The 25,738-nt window shown below is 38.0% G+C and overlaps 1 protein-coding gene across 1 annotated transcript in view; it reads right to left on the reverse strand.

Annotated features, from left to right (window-relative positions):
- LOC124113240 (tyrosine-protein phosphatase 10D-like) overlaps nt 1-25,738 on the reverse strand; it is a 45,084-nt gene that overhangs the window by 8,474 nt on the left and 10,872 nt on the right. Inside the window, exons 4-15 of the mRNA XM_048383867.1 lie at nt 19,271-19,537; nt 14,306-14,428; nt 12,476-12,757; nt 12,048-12,329; nt 7,047-7,219; nt 6,633-6,834; nt 5,653-5,823; nt 5,232-5,360; nt 4,381-4,520; nt 2,666-2,776; nt 1,233-1,350; nt 248-359 (exon numbers count right to left, since the gene is read on the reverse strand). Coding sequence (XP_048239824.1) covers nt 248-359; nt 1,233-1,350; nt 2,666-2,776; nt 4,381-4,520; nt 5,232-5,360; nt 5,653-5,823; nt 6,633-6,834; nt 7,047-7,219; nt 12,048-12,329; nt 12,476-12,757; nt 14,306-14,428; nt 19,271-19,537 — 2,110 coding nt within the window. The remainder of the gene's footprint in view (nt 1-247; nt 360-1,232; nt 1,351-2,665; nt 2,777-4,380; nt 4,521-5,231; nt 5,361-5,652; nt 5,824-6,632; nt 6,835-7,046; nt 7,220-12,047; nt 12,330-12,475; nt 12,758-14,305; nt 14,429-19,270; nt 19,538-25,738) is intronic.

The raw sequence follows: 25,738 nt of genomic DNA on the forward strand, positions 1-25,738 counted from the left end.
TTTATTTTTTATCTTAACTATCACAAGCCGTAACTTGAAAAATTCAATGTGGCGATTTCTAAAAACACCAGAGATATACAAATAAAAGACGTGGAAATCGATGCAAATCCCTACTGATTATTTATTGAACATTCACATTTAATGAACTCTTATCATACGTTGTACCTAGATAGACGAAAACAACGTCAAACACACGACACATCCTATCATGATTAAATGAATATGAACCAATATGATAAAATTTTACCTTCGACGTCCGAAAAAAAATTTAACCAGAACGACGATGATGACAAACACGACGACTGCGGAAGCTGCACCAACAATCATTACAGTGTATTGACGACTGGTGGCACCTTGGGCTAAGGAAATTGATTAATTCAAACACATAAAGTAATTGAACTTATACAAGCTGGGTATGTGATCAGAAAATCCAAATAGCCTTTACCTTGCAGGTGTATATCAGATTACAGTGGCTTTTGTTTGCAAGGGTAACACCATTGTGCGATATTCATTCACAGGCACTATTTATGCATGATCAAACATGAATCACTTAATGTTACTACTCAATATATTCATCTTTCAGATTTTGAGAGTCTGTACTTTCGTCGATATATCATATCATATCATTCTCACTAATATCATCTTCAAGTGTTTGGCTCAACTCTTCAAGTAGTCCGGGAAAGAAATAAAAAATAACGGACCACACTGCCGGGCGGTTTACGTGTAATGTTATAAGTTCACATGGTATTTCGGGTCTGTTAACTTAAAATCTTTTTAGTTAGATAATAGCATCATATTCTCTATGTCCATATCAGTCAGTCACACAGTCACACAGACAGACACATTCGTTGCTCCACTACATTATTTCTTAGCTATTGTCTTTCTGTTACTCCGATTTAACATGCAATGTTCTCAATAAAAGTAAGACAAAGACGTCTTTAGTAAGATGTAAAATATCGAGAAAGTTTGTATTTTGCACTCAACACATGTTGACAGCCATCATGAATACCCAGTCCATGTTCTCAAGCGAAATAATGTTGTTCTTAATGTCTTTCGTTTTGTTATACCCGTGGATTGACAATATGAATATATTTTGGATATCATGTCATGCCTAACGTGACTTTTGAAATATTCAGAACTCCACATAAGCTCTTAAATCCTCCCATATTATTAACATTAAGTTTGTCTTCTAATAAAAGTAGCAGCTTATGGAAGCAAACCTACGGAAATACAATCCTTGTTTACAAGCCAACACAGCTTACTGTCGTAATTTAAAATATACTCACATCCCGCTTCTATATATTCATATATAGTAGACTGTGCACCAGGAACAGTGTTTTGAAGGAAAACCTAAAGCACAAAAAACTCTTTAGCCTGTATTCAAACATACTCGTTGTGAAAGACAAGGCAATCATACAAACCACATTAGTAGGTATTTTAGGCATGTTTTATGTTTAGTAACCATTGCTAGGATAAAAGGCAAGTATGTTACAAAGTGATCTGTTTCTGTTGATGAGTGAATGTACTTTTACGCCGCGGTTAGCATGTCTGGGGTAGATACATGAATTGTAGAGCGCAGTATCAGCGATCCACGACATCCGGGTACGGTGACACGTGCAGTCAGTCATTCACTGCAATCACCAATACAGCATTAGTCGGCTCGTGCAAGAAGGATGAAGTACTGAAGACCAATATTTTATCCAAGTATCCTACATGAAGCAAATTATGTGGCAATGGTAAAATGTTCTGAGCCTTACGGCCCACCTGACCTCAAGCGACATAAATATTGAATACCAAACGAGCTCCCATGTAATACCAATTTTATGAAACGAGTTAATAGTTCTGGTTTCTGACGAGCAAACGCGAGTCAGATACCACAACTATTCACGAGCTTCATAAAATTGGTTTTTAACGGGTGAGAGTTTAGTATTTTATTTATTACTTGCCATTGATAACTTTTTTTAGAATTATACTGTCGTGTGTGAATAGGCTGACACCTACACGATTCACGGCATAATAAAATTGTGTTTAACTAAATGATACTTCAAACACGTCAAAAGTTGAAACGTATTAATTTAGTATCATATATATGTCCACCTTTAGAATGCAGGAGTCCGTTCCACAAAGTTATCGTAGCGCTAAGGTTATCGCAACTCACATACATGTACTTTAACATAGACTTACGACTGCCGTTGCACTATAGTACGATCGCCTTGTCAAACGGGGCCCTGCACCACAAAGTTTATAACCACGTCACAATATGTTTATTAAACGTGTGATCTCTTCACTGGCAAGTAATAAATATTCTTATCACCTTTTTTAACATAGCTCTTTGTCGGCCACGCAACTTAAACCCACCTAAGTAAATGAAGAATGATACAGAGTGAGTGAGTTTCACTTTAACGCCTCTTTGAACAATATTTCAGTTATATCACGGCGTGTAAGCTTGATGTGGAAGAAGAAACCCGAAACCTACTAGCACGGGTATGACGCTCACAAACCAATAAACATACTCATGGGATTAGTACTAGGATCACAAGGGACGCAAATCTGCACAACCAATTTTGGCGTCTTAGACGACAATGCTACTCATGACCCCTTATGATAATATACTTTTGCGCAAAGTAGTGACTGGATTGTGTCACCACATATGTAGCATACTTACCGTAAAACTATAAGAGAACCCCGCCGTGACTTCAACATCCTGGTTCCATCTGCAGTCGTTGATATTATCATATGTCCTTCTCTCTTTCTTTGTATCTTTTGCAGATGTTTTCTAATCACAGAAACATTACTATGAACTCAAACAATAGATGTGCACGATTTTGAATTTTCCCTGTTAAAGGGTGAGGGAGTTATATCTACCGTTAAAATAGTTATCATAGTGCATTGTGCAAACGTAATGTGGGACCTCAGCCAAATAGGATGTAGAGAGTAGACATGTAGTACTTTGGTGAATCCGATGAGCATAGGGCTACAAGGATCATAACGACGGTGGATATTGGATTCAAACCCGCAAATTGTGGATCCTTGTACGAGTCTTGACGCAAATGTACACATCAAATTGCATCCGTTTTATCACTTGAGCACTTGTATCCACCACTTCTAATGAGGATACGTATTTCATAAGATACCAAATAAAGTGATGCCAGATTTTGAAGAAGTTGCTGGAGTTGATTTTGTGTGACTTATTTAGTAAAACCAGCAACCACTAATCTTGTCAATAATGATATATAATTACGTTTGGATACTTCGAGTCGTTTCGTATATAACGATCAAAGGAATGCTGTCAATGATCTTCTGAAATATATTTTCGCGAACACATTCAGCAAATAGATTACTGATTATTAACACAGGAAGCATATAGTTGGATTTAACATCACCTTGAACAGAATTTCAGTCATGTCACAGCGTTAAATCTCCAGAAATTAGTTCCGAAATGCCATGAGAAACGAATACTAGTAGTCAAGAATATGTAAATAAAAGTGGTGTTGTAGAGGAGGAGTTATTGGTCAAATAGCTATTTCGCTTATGAGGGGTTCATGACTCGCTTGTCAGCTAATTATATACAAGAATGATCACCTACACATATGTAGCGGGAGTACCAGTGTTTAAACACATTCAGCGATGATATAGTGGGCATAGAGTACCATTCAACTGATTAAAAAGAACTAATTTCTGGCAAAGTCCTTGGCAGTCCTTTCTTCACTGTAACGACGGATGTTATGAACGTATATGAGTGTATGGAGGAGACAAACTACAAACAATTACAATCTATTACAGTGTTTGATACCTATGTTCTATGTTTTAATATGTACTCTATTTTCGTATAAGAATGATTAATACTGAAGTACAGAGAGTCACGTATGTTTATAGAAATGAGTAACAACAAAAAAGAATTTGTGGTTGTTTGTCAATTATTAAACATCTGACAGGACATTATTACAAAGCTATTCTTGTCGATCAAACAAATATTCACAGACATTAATAAGACAATTTACACGCTTTAGTCCTTGTAAATTGCCAGTCCGACATATCACCCAGTTTCGTTTTGAAAAGTTGAGATAAGTTTGCATAAGTTGCAGTCACTCAAAACGTCTCACGGCAACATGAAATGTTAATTAATTGTTGATCTTTTCTGGATGATTTCAACCTGTAATTCTTCAGTTTTTGCTACGAATTGTCTTTGTAAATCCTGAATAAATGTTGAAGTAATATCAATCAGAAATACGTACTGAATAACACCAATGGTAGTCTCAACTGCATTCCATTCAAATACACAATGAACACGCCTCAGACATTTGGACACGAACCTCCTAGCCAATTATTGAAGACACAAAATATAGAACGCTACATGAAATATAAACAAGTATGTTTTACGTTTGAGTGGTAGATCAAAGTTGAACTCTTTATAATTCCATTCCTTCCATCCTTCTTTTTAGGACACTCCCAGGATAGTTTTATGCTGTTGTAAACATTTGGGATTCTTGCGACAAAGTATTGGACGACTTTCGTTGGCGCTGAAAGAGAAAACAAATGAATAATATCAATATATATGTCTTCGTATTATCTTCTAGGTCTGACTTTGGAGAAACAATCAAAAATCGTTTTTCTGGATTGTCGCAAGCACCGATATTCAGACGGTTAGTTCAATGATCATGACTCAATGAACTACCAAAATGTAAAGCCAATAACAATACTGTTACGTATCACAAATCACTTTCATGACCTATACCGTATATGATTCAGTAGGCCTCAACAATGTGTTCCTTAATTATCTATCAACAAACTGTATAGCGGAAGAATAACAGCTTTTTCAAAACGAGCGCAAATACATGCTCATAAAATGCTACAGCAATATATAAAGTTGACGAATTGTTGTCACTGCACTTGTGGTGATAAGTGGTTTGTTATTAAGCGCAAAATCATATACTGGCTCTTCGCCCGTTCCACCGTTTTGGTTTCCAGATTAGAACTTCAGCTGATATCAGGACCAAATGTAATGTATAGATGGTCTATAATAACGTACGAATCAAAGATAAAATGAGTTTCAAATTTCTCACTCTCCACCTAAACGGTTAAAGATGTCTTATCAGGAATAACAATTGTGTAATGCGAGTCTCTGGCTTATCGCATCGTTAACGCTATCCATAGTATGATGATCATTATTATCGTCATCTAAATTTAGCTAAACGTTTGGACATACCACATGTCTGTATGCCACAACTCACCCGACTCTTCAGTCATCACATCAGATGAGACCTTTTCAGATCCCCCTTTCATTGTGAAGGCCTGAATGTAGAACTTGTATTCCCAGGCACTTGATAAATTTGTCACCGTACACATGTTATGGTTATAACCTAAAGAAAATGAATGTCGCTATATATAATCAGGCGCAAAAACAGCATTATAATGTTTGTCGAAGTGGCACCACTAAATACATATACAGATTGTAAATGATGGTGGATGTAAATAACCAACGAAAGTAGATACTAATGATCGTCAGGATATAACTAGGTCTTAAGTTTGCAAGTTTGCATTCACGATAACATTCATTTAATAATCGTTTGGTGCAACGTAACGTAAAATTCAAACGTCTTTGTTATAGACAAGTGATAAAATGTTTCACACATATACAGTCAGAAGACATACCGATTATTCCTTTGGTATCGATATAGTCGTAGACAGATGTGTTTTCATTCTTCTCGTAGATACTGATATTGTAGTGAGTAGCTCCAGGTCTTGGTACAGGTGGTGCCCATGTTAACGTTATTCTGTCGGAGGTTTTTTGGCTCGCTATAAAGGTAGTAGGTTCACTTGCAGCTACGATGTTGAATAAAAAAATCAGCTTTAGGTAATTTCAGGGAAATAAATACGATACTTTTTGATGTAGGCTATGGTGATCATTTATGAATGTTTCATTAAAGAAAAAAACGAGGTTTGACATCTGACACAAAATCGGTGTCAATAATGATATAAGATGAGATCAGAGAGTTGAGAACATTCTGAGGAATGAGCAGGGCATGACAAATGTTACAGCACTCTGGGTACGGGCTTCAGACTCATGATCAGGGCCATCGTCTCTCGTGAGAACTTCGTCGTTTTGATGCTGACCCAGCTGATTTTTTTTAGCGATTTGTACCCATGGATGAGTCTTGGGTCAGTCAAAGCTAGGAAATGTCTGATGTTTTTCTCCTCCCAAGAAGTCAAAGCCTGTTCCATCAGCAGGAAAAGTGGTGTCTTCGGTTTTCTGGAATTTCAAAGTCCTTTCCGAAAGGACAGACATTAGTTGCCTTGATTATGCTTATCGGCTTGGGGAACTGCGTCAGGATATCAAGGGTAAAGTCCTGGAAAACTCACGGATGTTGTCGCTAGGCACTCGAGCATCGTTGGCTTAAATGTGTGGACCTCGGTGGTCCAACCAACACCATAAGCGCAGGTCATCATAGTTAGCCCGAGAACTCTTCAGCCATCATTCTTATGAATCAACACCCAGGTGATCAATCCAAGTTGTTAGAAACGAAGCTCTACGACGTAGAGATGCAAATTGACACGCGTACATTAGGGTCTATTCAGAGTTTAACATATACCGTCAGTAGATTAGAATGTTATTGGGAAGAAATATACTTTACCTTCTTCGTCGGTTGTTAATGGTAGGTAACTGTCCATTCCTCTTCCTTCCTGGTTATAAGCTGCGACCTTAACAAAATACTGAGTGTCTGGAAGGAGTCCTGTGATCGTGGAATTCACAATGTACATAGGATTCTTGATGTTAGATTCAGATATAGGGACGACGGTAGTGACTTCACAGTTTTCACTCCCCTCCACTGAAGCCTTAAGAAATGTAAAATGTAAACATTCAAGGTAAACATTATCAAGCTTTATGTCAGGATACATCGCTAATGGTTATAATTATCTCAATGGTCATTGATCAGCAGGCAGTAGGATTTGCGAATCTAAAACTTGACTGAATCGACAGTTTTCATGTCGATCCTTTGTCTTTGTGACCTTAGCACGGTTAAACTGAACTTTCGTTAACAACGTACATTTCTTTTGCATTCCGTACAGTTTAAAACAATTCGCTGTTTACAGGTTCCGTTCAACACCTCCAGGCGGTATTCGTAGAGGTCTCCATTTGTGCTGACTGGCCGCATCCAAGACATTGTTATATTGCGTGATGTAAACGACGTGCTCTGGAAATTCTCCACAGTACCGGCCTCTGAAAACACACATTCTCATATTCATGTATATGTTGAAAGAGGAAATTAATATTTCCTCGGAATAATTGAAAAGATATGTATAAACAATATGATTCTTTAAACCATTCTTAAACCAAGCCCATTTATGGAACTAAACACAAAACACATCTTTGTTACACATTTTTTCACCTGCAAAGCAAAAGGTCCATTTCAGAATAATTTTGCGAAGTGACGAAGTATTGTTTCATGCTGCTTTTAGATATATTCCTCTCATATCGGGATTTAGGCAACATCAATTATAATAGCAAACACATATTGTGGGGAATCGTAACGGGGTCATCGTAATGCTGACAGTAACCCCTTGACATGTGCATAAGAATTTGTATCATTTGTATAAAGCGTTAGTACAAAAAACTTGACACATTCCCATGCTGTAAACACAACGAAACTGCAATTTGAGTATTTATTTGTGTACGACATGGTAATCGATGAACCCGATTACTGAATCTTGCAATGTGATTAAAACTATGTGACTGACAATCGATTAATGTTTGGGCTTTATCATTTTAACAGATTAAGTTTGAGCTGTAAGTATTTTGCTTTCAGTTATTGGTTTGTCTGGTCCAGAGTAAAACAACATCGCCTTAATGATCTTGATGCTTCAGTTGCAGACATGTATAAGTGAGTAAGTGAGTTAAAAGAAAAGAATTCTGCGTTTCCAAAGATATTTGTAGACTTAACCACGATTAATTGAATTTGAAACTGAAAATGCGGCGTGAAGTTTCAAATGTTATATTTTGCACGGTTCTATTTGCAGTTAATCATAACCCAGTAAGTTTGGTCTGTGGGTTGCTATATATCTTGTTGGTACTTAACACAACTCCTTAGCGTTATATGCAAGTGCTACCTTAAAGAACGGAAATTTCAAGAATATAAGTTGAAATTTCAACTTTTGTATCTTGAATTTTGAACATAGCATCTTGAAATTTCAACTTAGTAATACTATCTTAAAGATGCTATGTTGCAATTTCAAGTAATAATCTTAAATAACCGCACAACATGTGTATGCACAATAATTCGCCGTTTTGAGGTTCAAACAGCGTACTTATCTTCATGTACACTGGTCCATGTTTTAATGGGCCGATGCGTATTTATCTCGTACAAGTGTGTGCCAACTATAGTTTTCTTTATTTGATAACATTGAACCCTGCTTCAATTGGTGAGGTGAGGTGAGGTGAGGTGAGGTGAAATGAGCTTTTACGTCGCGTTTCAGATTATTGCAGTTATATGGCGACGAGTGATAGTGTATGTATGTGTGTTTGTGTGCGTTTGCGCCTGTTTGTATGTCTGTTTGTGTGCATGTGTGTTTGAATTTGCCCGAGCAAATGCTGGATTCATAGTACTAGCGCACTGTAATGCCATGCCGCAGTTTTAACATGAATGTCTTACTCAGACCAGTCCTTGTTTTATCATCTTAATGCTAATGGCAGGCAGGATAACAACAAGGTTCACGTTTTAGCATGACCTTCTGTTAGTTGTGGGTAAGTGCAATTCGTATGCACACTGACATTTTATTACGTTTCATATCAGAACGGATTCCTGAAAATAAACTTAAACTTAAACAAACAATGGAATATACAATCCTCTATCCTCTATAAACGTGACAGGTTATACAAAAAGGCGAATTCATGATCAGTGGATTCGGGATGAAACCTATTCAATACATGAAAGAATATATTTTCTTATTTTATTATTGACCCCGCTCAGGGCGCCCCTGGTCAACGACAAGTTACAGGATTTAATGATTCGAAACGAGGCTCAACAAAATTGAGCTCAAACGACGAATCAAAGTTTCATCATTGCTACTGGTGCACAAGTTACGGGTCAGACGATTAGAAATCGCCTTCATGTATCTCATCTCCATGCGCGATGGCCACATGCTGTATCGCCCCTTACAAATTGTCACAATGCCAACAGTGTACAGAACATCGAACCTGGGGTAATCGTCGCTGGCCACGTGTCATATTTGAAGATGAGTCCCTATTCGCGTTGCACTTACTTGATAGGCGTGGTCGTGTCTGGCGACGTCGAAATGATCGTCAAGCCAATGTTAACGTGAGACAGATTTGTCGGTGGATTGGTTATGGTGAAGGATGGCATCAATATGACTGCGCGAACATAACTCCATTTTGTGAAAGGCAGGGTCACTGGACAGTACTATCGGGAAAAATGTACTTTGCTGATTAGCTATAGGACTTATGTTTACACCGAAACGCGTAGGGGGTTCAAACCTTTTTCCATCTTCCCGAGGCAAGGGCGTTAACTGACTATAAAAAGTCCAGTTTCCACCCTGGCTTAAATAGGCTAGAATTTCCAGGTTCGATCGTTGCGCCAGCAGTGGCTATTACGTAATACGAGGTATGTCCCTTCCATGTCCCTCCTATTGACTAATCAGACTCAATGAGTGAGTGAGTGAGTGAATATTGCTTAACGCCGCATCAGCAATTTTGCAGCTATTCGCGGCGAGAAATGTCTTTTTCATAATCAGATATCAACCAATAGAATAAAAGTGATGTTGAAAATCACTAAAATCTCAGTCATATATCACATTCAGAGGTAAAAAACTGACTGTTCAGGTAAAAATCTATATTTTATCATAGAGCTTGATTTCCTTTAAATACGCTAAAATCAAGTGATTAGAAACTGTGGTAAAAAGTTCAGATATAATCAGACTCAATCTCTCATATCAGTTGCTTTTGCTTCAAACAAAATGGCGGTACCAAGTCAAGACGATCTGCTCAATAATCAAGATCTATATTGTAATAAAACAGGTCTTACCCCGCGAAGTGCATCACATCACGTGAGCACCTTGACTAAAAGCATGAAAGGATTTGCAAAATATCTGTCGACGCCAAGTTGGCGGTACACATGCTTTGCAAATCCTGCAGTCGACCGAAATCTGCACTTGAAATCCATTTTGATTAGGAACCGGAAGTATTGTTCGTTGAACGATTTTAATTGGACTATGCATAGACTCGTAAGTTCAGCCAAAAATGTAACTCCATAATTGCAGCCTATTTCGGCAAGGGTGGAAACCGGACTTTTATAGTCAGTTAACTCCCTCGGGAAGATGATATTTTTCATGATTTAGCTGCATTCTCACGATGCACTCTGCATTAAGGAGTGATTTGTTATGATGATGAAATGGTTTTGTTGCTTATATGTATTTAATAGCTTGATGGTATATTTTTAAAAATGCACGCGCTCACTCGAAATGAGAATTTGTGAATATTCTGTAACATTACTTTATTGGAAGCCAAATATGGTCATTATGTCTATTTCCGAAGTTAACTTATGACATTAATTTAATATCTTGCATTCTGCAAATTGTTTCCCTCACCAAATAAACAAGAGCAAAATAAAATAATTAGGTGAACCATTACAAATGTCAACACTCCAACGCCATGTCCTGAGAAGTTGTTTCCTTTGTGCAAACATTATGTCTGGTAGCTGAGAATGTGGCCTAAATAACTGTCTTATATATAATTACTGCCTTATTTGACTTTCAGTGCCTTCCCATAGTATCACGCCTGTAATTCAATATATGTTTTATGCAGTATGTCGTGAGGTAGATAATGCCCTGCTTCTGTCCAACTTCCAGTCTCGTTGCCATGGTTTCATATGTCTTAACCGTAGTTGTATTGACCAATTCACCTGTTCCAGACACCTAATTAAATCTTTCTTATCATAACATTACATATGTTAATGTGTAAACATTTCCAGAATGAAATTTTCGAGAATGAAAATCACATAGAAATCCTAAACGTTTCAACTTTCTGCTTGTTAAGCCACTGCCATTGCCGCTGACCACCTCCGTGGTGTAGTGGACAGAGCGTCTGCCCGGAGAGCGGAAGGTAGTAGGTTCGGCCGCGTCATACGAAAAAAAGGTAAAAAGATAGTACTTGTTGTTAACTCGGCGCTCGGCATTATGGGGCTAAAACAAGGGTTGGTCTGCTTGGAGTCAGTCTGTCAGTATACTGTGTCTGAATAGGGTATTCATGTTGATCTGCGGCATGGTGTCTCAGTAGGCAATCACTATAAACTCGGCATTAGTCCGGAATAGTACAAGCAGCCACACACCCTCCCGACCCCACGCTGTATAAGCGCAATAACATTGAACGTGACTTTAAACCCCATGTCACCTCCCCTCACCCCTTTTACAGCTCTGCTACCAGTCAAAGAAGAAGGCATTGTGAACAATTGATGTTTTGAGGACATGCAGGTGTTAATGTGTTATGTCCGTTTCAGTAACATTTGTCAGCTTTGATACGTATAATAGGAAAGGAAAGCATGTTTACTCGCCTGGATGGGGATTAGGTCAGTTATACCCAAATCGGTAAGTGTTAGCCTGAGCTGTAGGTACATTGACCGAGACACATCGACAATGATGGATTGAGTCCCTACGTGTCTGTAACAATTCGTGCTGTATAATAAACCTTGTGCCAAAATGTCTGTACTCTGTCGTAAAGCGGCTTAATTCTAGTACTGGGCACTAGACCAGTCTCTATTTATTTCACACTGAGCACTTTGCGGGTAAATCATTAAAGGTGTGTCCGATCCTAAGGTTATAATCAAGCTACTTACGTGATGCCCTGACTCAAATAGTGTTGGCGTAATGGGTACTTTGTTGATGATTACTGTTTGTTGATATCGTGTACTGGTCGTTAGGAACAACTCTATTGAAAGTCGTATTCGTCGCAGGTGCTGGGACGAATCACAATGTGCTCTTTTCAGAACAATTAACAGCGACCACATGAACTGGAAGTAGTAGGGCTATATAATACTTACGTGAAGCCATGACTCGAATAGTCTGAATGTAAGGGGTACTTTTTTGTTGATTACTGTGCGTTGTTATCGTCAGATTGTACTGGTAGTTAGACACAACTCCACTGAAAGCCGTATTCATCTCAGGTACATAGACGTAATTTGATTTATTGTAGCTTCCATTAGTTATCCCCTGCAGTTGGACCAGGTAGTACTGGACATCACCGTCAGCCTTCGGGAAGTCTATGATGATGTCCGGGGCTGTGAGGTTGGTCTTGTCGCTGAGCCTATCCACTGTATCAGGTGCTGATCAGAACCAACAAAAACTCATATGTTACAAAAATATAGCAGGAACTGCACGTATGCAGATAATGGATCCAGGATGTGCAGGATTATGAGCGAATATCTTAGTCGACCTGCAACTTTTAAACTTTCCTGCCTGTTCTACGCACTTGTTACTTTAGGTTGCGCAGAAACAGCGGTTGTCTTCTCATCGCGTCCCTGCAGGTAGGTGATCTTTGTCTCCACAGACACAATGTACTGCCTCCCCGGAGTCAGGCCTGTGATGGGCGTGGTCTTAATGTCTTCCCGTGTAAGGATCTGAATGATGTTACCAGGAGTGACGGTCACCTCGTAGCCGGTAACAATGGCGTTAGAGGGCGATTCCCAGGTTGCTGTCATTGTGGTTGTGCTGTCCACGGTGACGCTGACAGATGTGGGACTGAGACCGTCGACTGAAATAATGACAAAAGAAATTAACAAATGTTAATCATTTATGCACTGCTCACGTAAAGCAAATTTTTCTATAAAGTGTTATTCGCAAGACATAGAAATAGGGAATTATTCATGGATTTTCACATAGATGGTTATTAGTTAATTAGTTAATGAATAAACTTATTACATTTACATAATTTATTTCAATGGGCGTTTCAAGAACAGATAAAAATAATCATTTTTGAATTATGGCTGGATACTATTTTAAATCACAGAAAGCGACATTGATATTTGGCCATCAGTGATCCTAGTTTTGTTTATATCGTACAAATATAAATGAATAATCTGAGTGTTTGAACAAAAAATAAGAGGAGGCACATATTTGACTCCATTTTTATTAACACGAATTCTTTTCCGGGTGTAATTGATGGTATGAGGATGATATTTTGATCCAAACAGGCTGACAGGCTGAGTAACAAAAATAAAGTGTGTTTGTGTGATCCCGTTTATGATAACTTTTTACACAATTAAATGGGATGTAGCTCTATTTCAGAAATGGATGACTTTGGCGTACTCAGTAAAATTATTACGCCTTTAGGAACAAGAGTCATCTTAACATGAAATACCTTCGGGTACCATTGTATCGAAAAGCTAAATTCATGAACTAAGAACTAAGCCGCACAACTATTTTGAAGAATATAATGGACCGTATTCAATACTTCCTCTAAAGACATGAAAGCAAGAGTCATTAGATGCATTTTGAGGGATAACATAAATACTCATTGCAAAGACCATTTATATATATATAAAATGGGTAGGTTTCTCGGCAGGTTAAAGCCAACGGATAAAAACAATTGTTGTTTTGCATATATGTTGCTAAGCCACTGTATAAGAAACAGATTTCAGTTGTAACTATATTGGCTACTGTCACTGTCCGACTGACACATCACTTACCCTGTGACGTAATAAATATTAATGCGCGCATTCAAGGAAAACTTGCAATGTTTCGGTAATGTTTGTGAAAGAGGGGAAGCGATTTTCAAGCACAGAATTATAGATTTACATTATATGATAAATAGGTTATCACGCTTGTGTGTTCGGGGATGGTAAATATCCTGTATTAGGAATAAACACTATGTATTTAGCTCGCCAAGGCTCGCTAAATACAATGTTTATTCCTAATGCAGGATATTTACCATCCCCAAACACACTCGCGTGATAACCTCTATATATCCGATATGAAGAAACAGTTATAAAATTATAAGTGATACATTAAAACGTCACTGGCCGTCGTTTACATTTACACGCATATTTATCTGGTTTAAATTTTGTGTTGATGTAAACATAACAAGATATGAAAATATTTCAGTAAACAATTTGCAACAAATCAACCAGCACCCTCAGTACTTTTGAAACCACATTTAAGGTGCAATATTGCAATCTCTTTTCTTTAGCGTCAACAAATCCATCCTCAACATGTTTCGTTGAAATGTCAAAAATGATATCCCTTAATGTCAAAAGCAGCATGAATAGTAAAACTTAGTTATATAATCATTTTAACCACTTACTAGAGACACATCCGGTATCCCAGTAGAATCTTCCATTACAGCGACATTCATCGCCCTGACAGCTTGTGTGGGTATCAATACACGTGTCTGACGCTGAGTCGCATTCTCTGTTGTAGCCAACCTCTGAAATAGAAGATTCAGCCATTTTTAGATACTATGATTCTTGAACTTATGCCATATTCTTCCTATTTACGATTTCTACGATTATGGAATATTCAAAGGCCCGATTCTCTTGTTTTCGCTTATTCAAACTTCGTAAATAGTGAACAATGCAGTGTTATTTATTATTTGAACACAAAAATTGTCTGTTAGGTGTATGATATTGTATATATGATGTGCATAAAGTATGTTATGCATTTTGATTTGAAACTATTCATTCTTGGTGGCCTTATGATTCAGAGAACAACATATTGAAATATACATATATCAAGTAAAAAGTAAAAAAATAAATTAGTACCACGGCACTGTAGCCCAACAAAGTTTGCTGTCAGCATTGATATTAAAAACAACATTCGGCATTAACTTTGCATGAGTTATTTAGAAAAGCCATTCAAATTCTGATTATTTGAACAACGTGGGATATCAACATATATGCAAAGTTCAGATCCCTCATGTGTTTGTTGTTTAACTACGCCCACGGCAATATTACAGCTGTATGTCGACGGTCTGTATATAGTCGAGTCTTGAACAGACAATCCAGTGATTGACATGAACGTCATTCTATGCATATGGGATACGATGACATGCATCAACCAATTGCAAGCCGCCGAGCCTGACCACCCGATCAAGTTAGTCGCCTCTTACGACAAACATTAATTGCTGAAGATCAATTCTAACCTAGATCTTCTCGGGCATTCCTCAGTCTGGCAATTTAAATGGTTGGTTTAATTTGGTTTGTTCTTTTACGCCGCGCTCAGCAATATTCCAGCTATATGATCAAGGCGGTCTGTAAATAGTCGAGTCTGGACCAGACAATCCAGTGACTGATATCATGAGTATCGATCCACGCAATTGGGACTGATGACATGCATCAACCAAGTCAGCGAGCCTGACCACCCGATCCCGGTAGTCGTCTTTTACGACAAGCATAGTCGCCTTTTACTGTAAGCATGGGATCTTTAAGACCTATTCTACCACAGATCTTCATAGGTCGCAATTTAAATGTTACCTTTACATAAATGTAATTTTAAGATATGTAAGGGCATAGTAAAAAAGTAAAAATTTGAATTATTGACCAAAATGGAACATAGGCATGTGTGTTGTGCGCCGCTTACTGGTCAAAAACGGCTAAGTGATTGTCGTAGATAGGTGTTTAAAAATGGCTGATTGGTGGCCATATTGATTATCGGATTCCAAATTGTGGTAAGGAAATTGTGGAAGCAAGCACGTTATGTTTTAGCTCCACTGGTCCAGGGAAGTATGATATGGGTTCCAATCAACACGGCTTTGAGTTTGAACAAATTTGGTGATCCGTTTCAGGTTTCTGACCCTTTACGTTTGGGAGGAAGATGATTTTGACTGAATACATCAGAAAAAGCCATTTCGGAAAAGAAGCCGAAAATGTAAAAGGCGTATGGACGACGTTTACCGACAACATAAGTATATAACGCCAGATGTTGTATACTTTAGGAGAGCATATCGAATGAACCAACCATGTATTAGTTTTGGCTACAACTTTAATGAATTTGCATCATTGAAATAACACGGGCAAAAGAAGCTATCCCAAACTTTAAATAATTATTTGTTGTAATTAAAATAAAAAAATGACAAAAAATTGCTGTGAATTAAACGCCTAACGCAACCAACACAAGCGTTTCTGCCATAATAAGCCATATTCTGGTCACGGGAAAATTACTTCAACCGTGAAAGTTTAATGCAAGCATAACATGATGATATTTATAGTTGGTCAGTTAGGTTATAAAGTAGTGTAGCTGTTTTCTGTCAGATCAGCCTAAAAAGAACAATCATTCCAGGGCTATCGAAAGAAGAGGGAAAATAGAAAACAGGTAAGATACAAATGGGAGGGTCACACGACCACATGCCAGGCATTTTCGGTTGTATCAGAACTACAAACACCAGGCTGATGACACGTTACATGCACACTATCCATACCCTTGGTACACTTGCCAAGTGACAGGCCCAGGCATGGTAGACCATTTTTCAGGAACCTACGCGTCATACATCTGAGGAACAGATACGTCACAGTGACGTCATCGTCAGCAACTGTCAGTCGAAGATATGTATCGAGGAGACAACGGCAACATGACATTCGATACTTCAGAACGTGCCGCGGAATAGCCTTGACGCCTCAACATCGACGTCAAAGATTAAGGTCAGCATATGGACCGTCAACCAATGGCAGAACAGAAACTGACGAAACTAGATTCTACCTCTCCAGTCCTGATGGCAGAGATCGTATTTACCTTCGAGGGAGAGAGCAAAAAGCACGTTGTTACATTCAGGAGGTCATGCCTTTTGGTGATGGTAGCGCATGATATGGGGCGGAACATGTGAAAGAGGAAGACGGATTTCGCAGTTTTCACCTCTAGGATGAGGTAATTCGACAATGGTTTCCCTTACCTGCAACATTACCCTTGGACCATATTCTAGCAAGACAACGCCAGACGACACACAACGCGAATCACCATGAACGGTCTCAATGCCAGTACAGAAACCAAATGAACCCTTTTTGGTCCTCATGATTATGCGACGAATGGGAACAAAACCTAAACGGAAATGGCGTTTGTGTTGCGGTCAAAGTGCCCTTAGCGTATACGTTGTGTTAAGGAAAGGTATGAGATCCCATGAACCAAACACGGTGACGGTTTTTTTCTTGATTGAAACATACAATTTTTAAGTAGACAAATCGCTTTAAAAAAAATGTGAACTTTTTTAATTGGTATAAAGACAAGAATGACTACACAAATCCCGGAATCAGAAAGCGTGGCCATAATGTCTTGTTTTCACATTCCTTTCGTGTATGATGTGAATCATTTGCTTGTTTACGCATGTCAAAACGCGAAAATTAGTCATAAGGACGTAGCTTTCTGTTCATTCTAAAACACTCAAGAGTTTGCCAAAATATCGCGTTTTTTCATTTTGCACAGATCATGAACGTCTAGAGACGTACATAGCTAACGGTTCAAGGTTGGATTTTAATTATAAGATTTAAAGCCACCCAATCCATTTCCATAATCCAAAGAATTATGTGCTATGCGCAGTGTCCATTGTAAGATTCCGACTATATCATAAACATGTGTTTTTGAATCAAATAGTGTTCACGAAGAGGTTAGCGTATTTTGCTTCAGGGGTGGCACAAGTCACAAGCACATGCAAAGGGAAGTCAATGGTTCACTTGAAAGCATGCTTTAAACAGGGATGGTCTAATTAAAAGAGTATTTTCTTGTCATCAAAGCTGGGACAAGGTTTAACAATGCATTGAACTGTGTATTAAATCGACTGTGTACCCTTACCGCTTCAGCTGACCAATACAGAAGTGATTAGTAAATTTGCGGGGGTGCACCGTGGGCATTTTGGTTTGTGTTCAATACGTAATACAAAGTAACGTTAGTAATACTTATATATAAGTAGAAATGTAAAAGTCTTCAGTTGTCATATTAAAGGTATCTATGTTACATTCAGATCTTGTGCCAAAAATGAATTATACTTTGTTGCTGGTAACATGTGAACCCACAGTGTGATGTAAAGCATTTAACCCCATTCCATGAATGTTTTCTCAAAACTTTATATGGATATCCCTTCGTTGATTTATATCTAAAATCTTCAATACTTATTTACGTTATGTTACATAATACAGAGAAGGATGGCGGGGCAGCCTTGTGCTTAAAGCGTTCGCTCGTCACGTTGAAGGCCCGGGTTCGCCTAAAATTTATACAGTGTGTGAAGCCCATGTCTGGTGATCCCATCCGTGATATTGCTGAATTATTAGTAAACGGGGCGTAAAATCACTTACTCCCATTATCGAGGATACACGAATGAGTGTTGTTGGCTACGTTTAACAATATAGAGTCCGTTTGATGGCCAAAGACCGCAAGAATACCCCAAACATATTACATGCATTGAGGGAATCATACCCGGATCGGTGTCTACACGCGAGGCAGACATTTGGGTTTCAGAATACATCTCAGGCCGACTTGCGGTATTTCTTTGATGTGAATGGTGTTGTTACAATAAAGTAAGTGATTTTACAGTTGTGGCCGAGCTCACGATGGCAGGTGGGAGATACACGTAAGGTAATCATTACTTGATTGGATTAATCAGATGATGGTTAATTGAGTCATGCCAGATTAAATTCATACATCACACTTATATATAGCAAAATGGGGACATGAAATCATTGCAAAATGGCAGACGCACAGCTAAAAGTCACTTTCATCTCTTCTCATCTTGGCGGCCGTATCTTGTGCTTACAAAACTATAATGTTTAAAAGCAACAAGAAAAGAGAGTCCTGGTATAAACCGTGAGGCAGACTTACCAAATCTACCCTTTTAACAAATGTCTGCCTTGCGTGTATAAACCGCACACCACGTGCACCCGGGTCACCTACGTGACCATTCAACCTTGTAAGCACACGCTAGATTACGTTGTTCCTATCGAGACTTATAACACATACTTATACTCAAATAATATGAATGCCTAGACGAATTTCCAGTAATCTTTTTATATACTTCAACCCAACGCATCGCATTTACATGTTAGTATTAAACAGGATTTACGATTTACAGGCAAATGCTTGGACAATCTGAGAGAATCACTCAAACAGGACTACAGAGAACGTGCGCCATGACTTATTGTGGTTACATATGCGGCGGACAATGACGATGACGTATAGAGCTCGTTGAAGAATTTTAAGTGGTATGATGACATCCATGTAAATAAACCTTATCGCAGTAACGTTAAGTATTTCTTCACAAAGCTTCACTACTCTATGTTGAATGACATACTTGTTCTGGTCGTTGTTGTGACGGCAGGTAGACTCTGATTTCTCCCATATCTAGAAATGGTTCGCACGAGAGAGACGAGGTAGTTTGTTCTTTGTTGCAGATTTGTAAAGTTGTAGAAATTCCCGGTGGTAGCACCTACTTTGCCATCGGGTGAAATGGTTAGCTGATACTCATCATCGTAATTTGTGGCAGTTTGATCACTCCATTGGACATAGACGTAACTAGTTCCTGTGGTCGTGGTGCCAAAACGTGGTGACAAAGTTGAATCTGAAGGATGATATTTGGAGACGATTAGAGAGCAAAGGTACTGATATATACAAGTATATTATGACTTATATTGTAAATATAACATGTGAACGTCAGAGCATACACAGACTAATGTTTCAGCTGAAACAGATTCAATTGGGCGTAAAAGGCAACATAGCGGTGACAATTATATGAATGGATCACTGAAATTCTGCAATTCAGAGATGACACCAGGTGTACCGATTGCTCTTGCCATCGGCACATTCTCCGGTCATTCAGGTTATTCTTTTGCACTTTATACCTTTATTCTTTTACATTCCTCATACTTCAAGTAGTTTACAGTCTCTACATACATTTACAAAAACAGTGACATTCCATAGTTACATGCAGTGTGGATGTTCAAGTAAGTGTGAGTTGTTTTTCACACCGCTTTTAGCAATATTCCAGCAATATCACGGCAGGGGCACCAGAGATCGACTTATCACATTGTACCCATATGAAGAATCGAACCCGTGTCATCTGCGCGACGAGCGAACGAATCAACTTCTAGGCTACCCCACCGCCCCTTGAATAAACACGGCTAGGCTGTAGTTAAATCATTGTATTGAGGAGCCATAACATGTCATTTAAGACATAAATATTGATATTTCATTGTGATATTGGATTTACGCAAACGATTGAGTATTTTACATACATCCTTGAGTCTGTTTATCCCGATGTAGAAGTTCAAATCACTCAAAAATGCCATAAGAGACCAACAGTGTATTGATATCCTATGTCTAGCCATCAAACTCTTGGCGGCCATCTTAGAATTTTGGGCCACCAGGGGGCTCTGGTGACTTAGTTTCTATCTAAAAGTGTTAACGATACTTCAGTGAGTTACAAATGTAGTTAGCCGAGTTATATGCATATAAGTCCTAGCACACTGTGTGAGCGTTAAATGATTCAACAGTGTAAACACACATTTAGGAAACTTGTCGGCCATCTTGAAATTGGCTACCATCTTGATTTTTTGCAGATTTGACAACAGTCGAAAACTGTCAGTAGTTGTGAATATCTTTTTAGAAACATAATATGGCTATTTCGCAATACAACACATGCTTTCTTCATCAAAACAATGAACCTCATCTGAAATATGGAACATATATTGATAATTGGTGGCCATATTGGATTATGCATGTTAGACATATTTCCCAAACTGGGGTTGGGTCTTTTAGTATGTTGTTTTCGGGACCTTGTAGAAATACATTGTGGTGAAATAGATTCTGTTGCAATTTGTTGCAAGTTGAGTGAAAAATGGCCTTGATTGCCTGGACTATGACAACGTTACAGACAGACCGGGCAGACATCAGACAGGCAAACAACGGGTAACTACGCCCAATGAAGACCGGTACTTGCGTACTTTGCATCTCCGGAATCGAGTCCTGATGAATGCCTTAGGGCATATGGTTAATTAACAGACAGTGGCCAGACGATTCAGGGCTCAAGGAATTAGAGCTTACAGACCTCTGAGAGGACTGTTATTGACAGGGCAACATAGACGTCAGAGACTGAGATGGGCCAGGACTGCCAGAGAGTCGTCATCCTTAATGAATCCGTTTCTGTCTGTTCAGAGCTGATTGAAGACAGCATGTTTAACGTCGAAGGGGAGAACGAACGGCGGCATGTAGCGCTCAGGAAGTCGTGTCATGTGGTAGAGGGGCGTTACAGTGTTTGGAGGAATTTGTGGGCAGGAGAGAACACCACTCTTCATCGTTTACGGAAATATGACAGCTCAGCCTTAGATGGATGGTATTCTTCGTCTGATTGGCCTTCCATTTTACAACAGCTGCCCCGATGTGTCATTTATCAGCATGACAACGCCAGAATCCAAACAGGCCGAATCGGACATAATTTCCTTGCAGCCAAGAACGTTAACGTGAGCCTGCACGCTCCCTAGACATGTACCTATAGAACACCTATGTGATGTCATGGATCCTCGTGTTTAACAGCGACCACATCCTCCAGCCAACCGACAAGAACTGATTAGAAGGGGGTGGTCATACACGCTATTAATGTGACATTAATTCTGAGATAGTGCTTTTAATTTTTTCCCATTTATGATTTCCACTTTCAACATATTTACAACTTATATAACATTTTAAAGCATATCTGTAAATCTATTTTCAATCAATATTTCACAGTTCGTTCCATATAAGCAATATACAGTGGCAACGTATTCGCCCAAAACATATTTTATTTACAAAAAGTGAATGGAATGTACGAAACATGAACAGAACAGTAGGACAGAAGGAATAGGAAAGATAAGTGAACAGTGAGAACAATATAGTTTTCATAAATCTCTTTGCATTACGTATATAACTCATAGTATGTGACTAAAATTTAACTTTGTATCTACTTCTGGTAAATCCCTATTTCCATTCAAATATCAAATTGAAACCATTTGGTGTATTTTCCACTATACTGCTTATGTTTCTAAATTAAATGGCTCTTTCTTAATTTAATATGCACATCCAAAGAAAAAATGATATGTATTTTCACATTTACTGCCATATTAACATTCTGCTGTATATTTGATTCCTCGTCTTCGTACTTCATAAATTAACTGACTGACCTTACGTCTTAGCTTAGTATGTATAATATTATGTTTTCTATGACCAAAGGAGAAGTACAAGGGGACCTTGGGATGGTTTTGATTTTTAAGTGTCTTATAATGTTGAGTTGAACTGCAAGTTCTTTCATTTAATGGTATCTCATTCCACATCATTGACAGTAAACGGGAAAAAAGAATCATGTGAAGGTTTTAAATTAAATGTATAATTTTTGAAAGATACCGAATTGGGTAAAATATCTTTTAAGTAAGATGGGGTGAAATTGTGATATATTTTATATAAAAGACAGAGTTTTCGTGTCTATCTACGTTCTTGGAAAGGTTCCCAATCAGTTTCGTAATATAATGATGATCGCTGTGTGTGCTTTGGTAGCCCAGTAATGATTCTGGCTGCTTTCAACTGCAATCTCTCTTGTCTGTCACTCTGAACCTATTTTACATCCATCTCAAAACTCACATGCGTATACAAATGGGGCCTCGTGAATATCTAAAAAAAAATATTGAGAGTGTCTCGGTTTAACATTAACTTAATTTCTCACTGAGTATGTCATTTTTTCGTTTTTTTAAAACCATATTGCTTATATGACAAGACCACTTGCAATTGCCGGTTGATTCGAACGTAACGCATAAAAATGTGTGGCTATTAACTGTATTAATTGCCTGACCATCAAACTGTAATGTAATTTACATATATCTAACTTAAATGTAACTATAAAAGTTCCGTTTTATCTGGGTTGTATGAAATCAGCATTTGGCCCATTCATGTAATAAAGCCAAGTTTCTGTTCAGATTAATAGAAATCATTGCCCTACATCTCGAGGAACCCCAAGTGATGTGTCATCAGCATATAGTCTTGTGATACAACTTAAATTATCTGTTATGTCATTAATATAAACAATAAAAAGAAAAGGTCCTAAGACTGACCCTAGGATGACCCCAGCCTTTAAAAATCGTGGCTGTGATTGGGCTCCATTCGCAAACACACACTGATTACAATTAGTTAAAAGCCATGTTAACAATTGTTCTTTCAACCATACCTTTTCAGCTTGTAAATAAGCCCTTTTTATTATTTTTATTATGCCAAACGCGGTCAAAGGCTTTAGATACGACGCATACAAAAGTTTCTCAATTGTCTAATGATGTACATATTTGATGGTTAAGTTCAATCAATTGATTGACAGTGGATTGGCCCACTTGGAAGCCGAATTGATACTTATAAAATGGGTCGGTCGTATAAATGTGATTATACAAGTGTTTAAACACATTCTTTCAAATAGTTTCCGAACACAACAAATATGAGATACCGGCCGATAGTTCGATACAGTAGTGTGGTCACCATTCTTGAACAATTGCTAACATTGGCCTTTTCCAAATCATCAGGAAACACACTTTGCTTTAATGATAAATTGAACAATAAACATGGTAGTAGCCTATAACTGTTTCTGTAAGGTCCCAGGCCTTTATTGATGGGTAAGCATTTAATAATATCAGAAGTTTCATTCGTAGTTATTACTTAGTTGTTTATGTTTATTGCGTACGAAATGGAACATATATCAATATCTTATCAAAACAACAATACTATGAATTGTATCAGATAGATTGGCGTACTGCTAACAAGCAAGCAATTGTATTTTTAAAATTAAACAATCAAACTTCTTAAACCCAAAGAGTTTACAACCACAGGATAAAATTTGGAATATTTTTGTGTCAAATAATATGAAGAATACATTCTAGGTTTTACTATCTACATTAAAAAAAATACTATAGTTTAAAACATTGTTTTTAGCTTTTAATGATTGTTGAAGCACTTTCCAATTTAAGTTACTGGTAAATATCCGTCCAAGATACTTATGTTGTTTTATAATTTCACTTTTTGTGTTTTGGTACTAAACTTGCTTTCCTGTCATCTATTTTTAAACACCATAACTTTTGTCTTTTCTTTTTTAATACCATAACGTTCAGCCAAGTTAACATATAAACCTGATTCGTGACAAGACATCCAGGCAAGGTTGTGACCTTCTTGTCTGCAAACAATAATGAGCATAGCTGTCAGGGAAAATCTGCATACCATGAATATCTAATTCTGCCACACATTTTTCTGACTCTGGTAGAAAGACAACATTATCGAGGTCGCCTTCATGTTAACCACCACATTTGCATGTCTGTCGAGCGGCAAGCAATATTAATCAAAGCCGTTCTTGCATACACAAAATATTACTTCGAATGTAAACACACAATCTGCTTGTCTTACCAGGAGACACCCGTACTTCAGCAACATGTCTTGATTAACAGATTGTAACTTTCGAGGAAAGATATCAGTTCCAAGCGTTTCGGTAGTGGCAGTCATTTTGTTTACCCATTTAAAAGGACCACCGTTCCGTCGTAAGTTGTATGGGATGTGAAGTATGATCTCTTCTCATTTATTATTGTCATTAAATGACTATTCATTTATATGCCGAAATAATGAAAATGGAAACATTTCCAAACTCAGGAAAAATCTCATCACACAAGTACTTCAAGGCACGAACTTAGACACACATGTAGATCTTCTACAGATGTTATATTGACGATATTTTGTCCTGCCACGTAATGAGACTCTTGAGCTTATGACTCGATTCAAGCCTACTGGTGTCAAGAGGATGGAATGCTGGAATGTTAAGTACCAGCCTAGTTCCTGAAAGCTTCACGCCTGATCTTAAAATCTCACATCAAGACACCTTCCATTGAGTCCTGTCAGCTGAGGTGACAGGAATGGGTGAGTAGGCTAAGGAGCTGCAACTCTATTATCATTCAATTCCCAGATTCGGCCCCATTATGGTGATTGGTTTTGTCATAAAACTCATGAAATCCCGGATGATTAGTAATATAACACGGTGAAATTGAGTTAAGATAACACAATAGCCATGACAATTGGGTCGAAATCAAGATGTTTAGAGTGCTAGTCATCATATCTCCACAGAACTACAACGTGTATACTATTGTTAAGGCTGAAAGTCTGCAACACCAATGAGAGCTCTGGTGTTGTCACAGTTGGATTTCTGCTAGACTGGTGTTGCCAAGCTAGATTATTGCAACACAATCTGTAAGTGGCATATAAGAAGTTACATATCGTCATTTCTTTATCACTAGCTAAATCCAATGACTTGTACATAACGTATTTATAGATCTGTGGCAAATATCCACAAATGAAAAGACATTCCAGTTTTGTGGAGAAAAGAGACAGCAATAGACTATCCTTAACTCTTTACTCTTATAGAAAGACTCAACTAGGAAGGATGTGGTCGCCAGTACGACGAAACTTTCAAAATAAAACAAAGTTGTTTCACATTCAAATCTTCTCCATGTCAATGTTCTATGGAATCTCAACTCCTTATGCAGACATGTGTTACGTGACATGAGATCCACACTGATAAATCGCGACAGCTTTATTCACAACCCAACATACGAATAGCATGCAACACATACACAACGCTCCAGATCAACAGATATACAAATTTCAATTATGAGTCCTATTTACAAGTTGTTACTATAAACGTCTCCAAACGTTAACCACAAACTTTGGACAATGCAAACACTTTAAACTTAGGCATTATGTGATTCGTTTGCATATA

This window comes from Haliotis rufescens, unplaced genomic scaffold (assembly GCF_023055435.1).
Source record: "Haliotis rufescens isolate VD_foot unplaced genomic scaffold, xgHalRufe1.0.p SCAF_5, whole genome shotgun sequence".
Taxonomy (NCBI): Eukaryota; Metazoa; Mollusca; class Gastropoda; order Lepetellida; family Haliotidae; genus Haliotis; species Haliotis rufescens.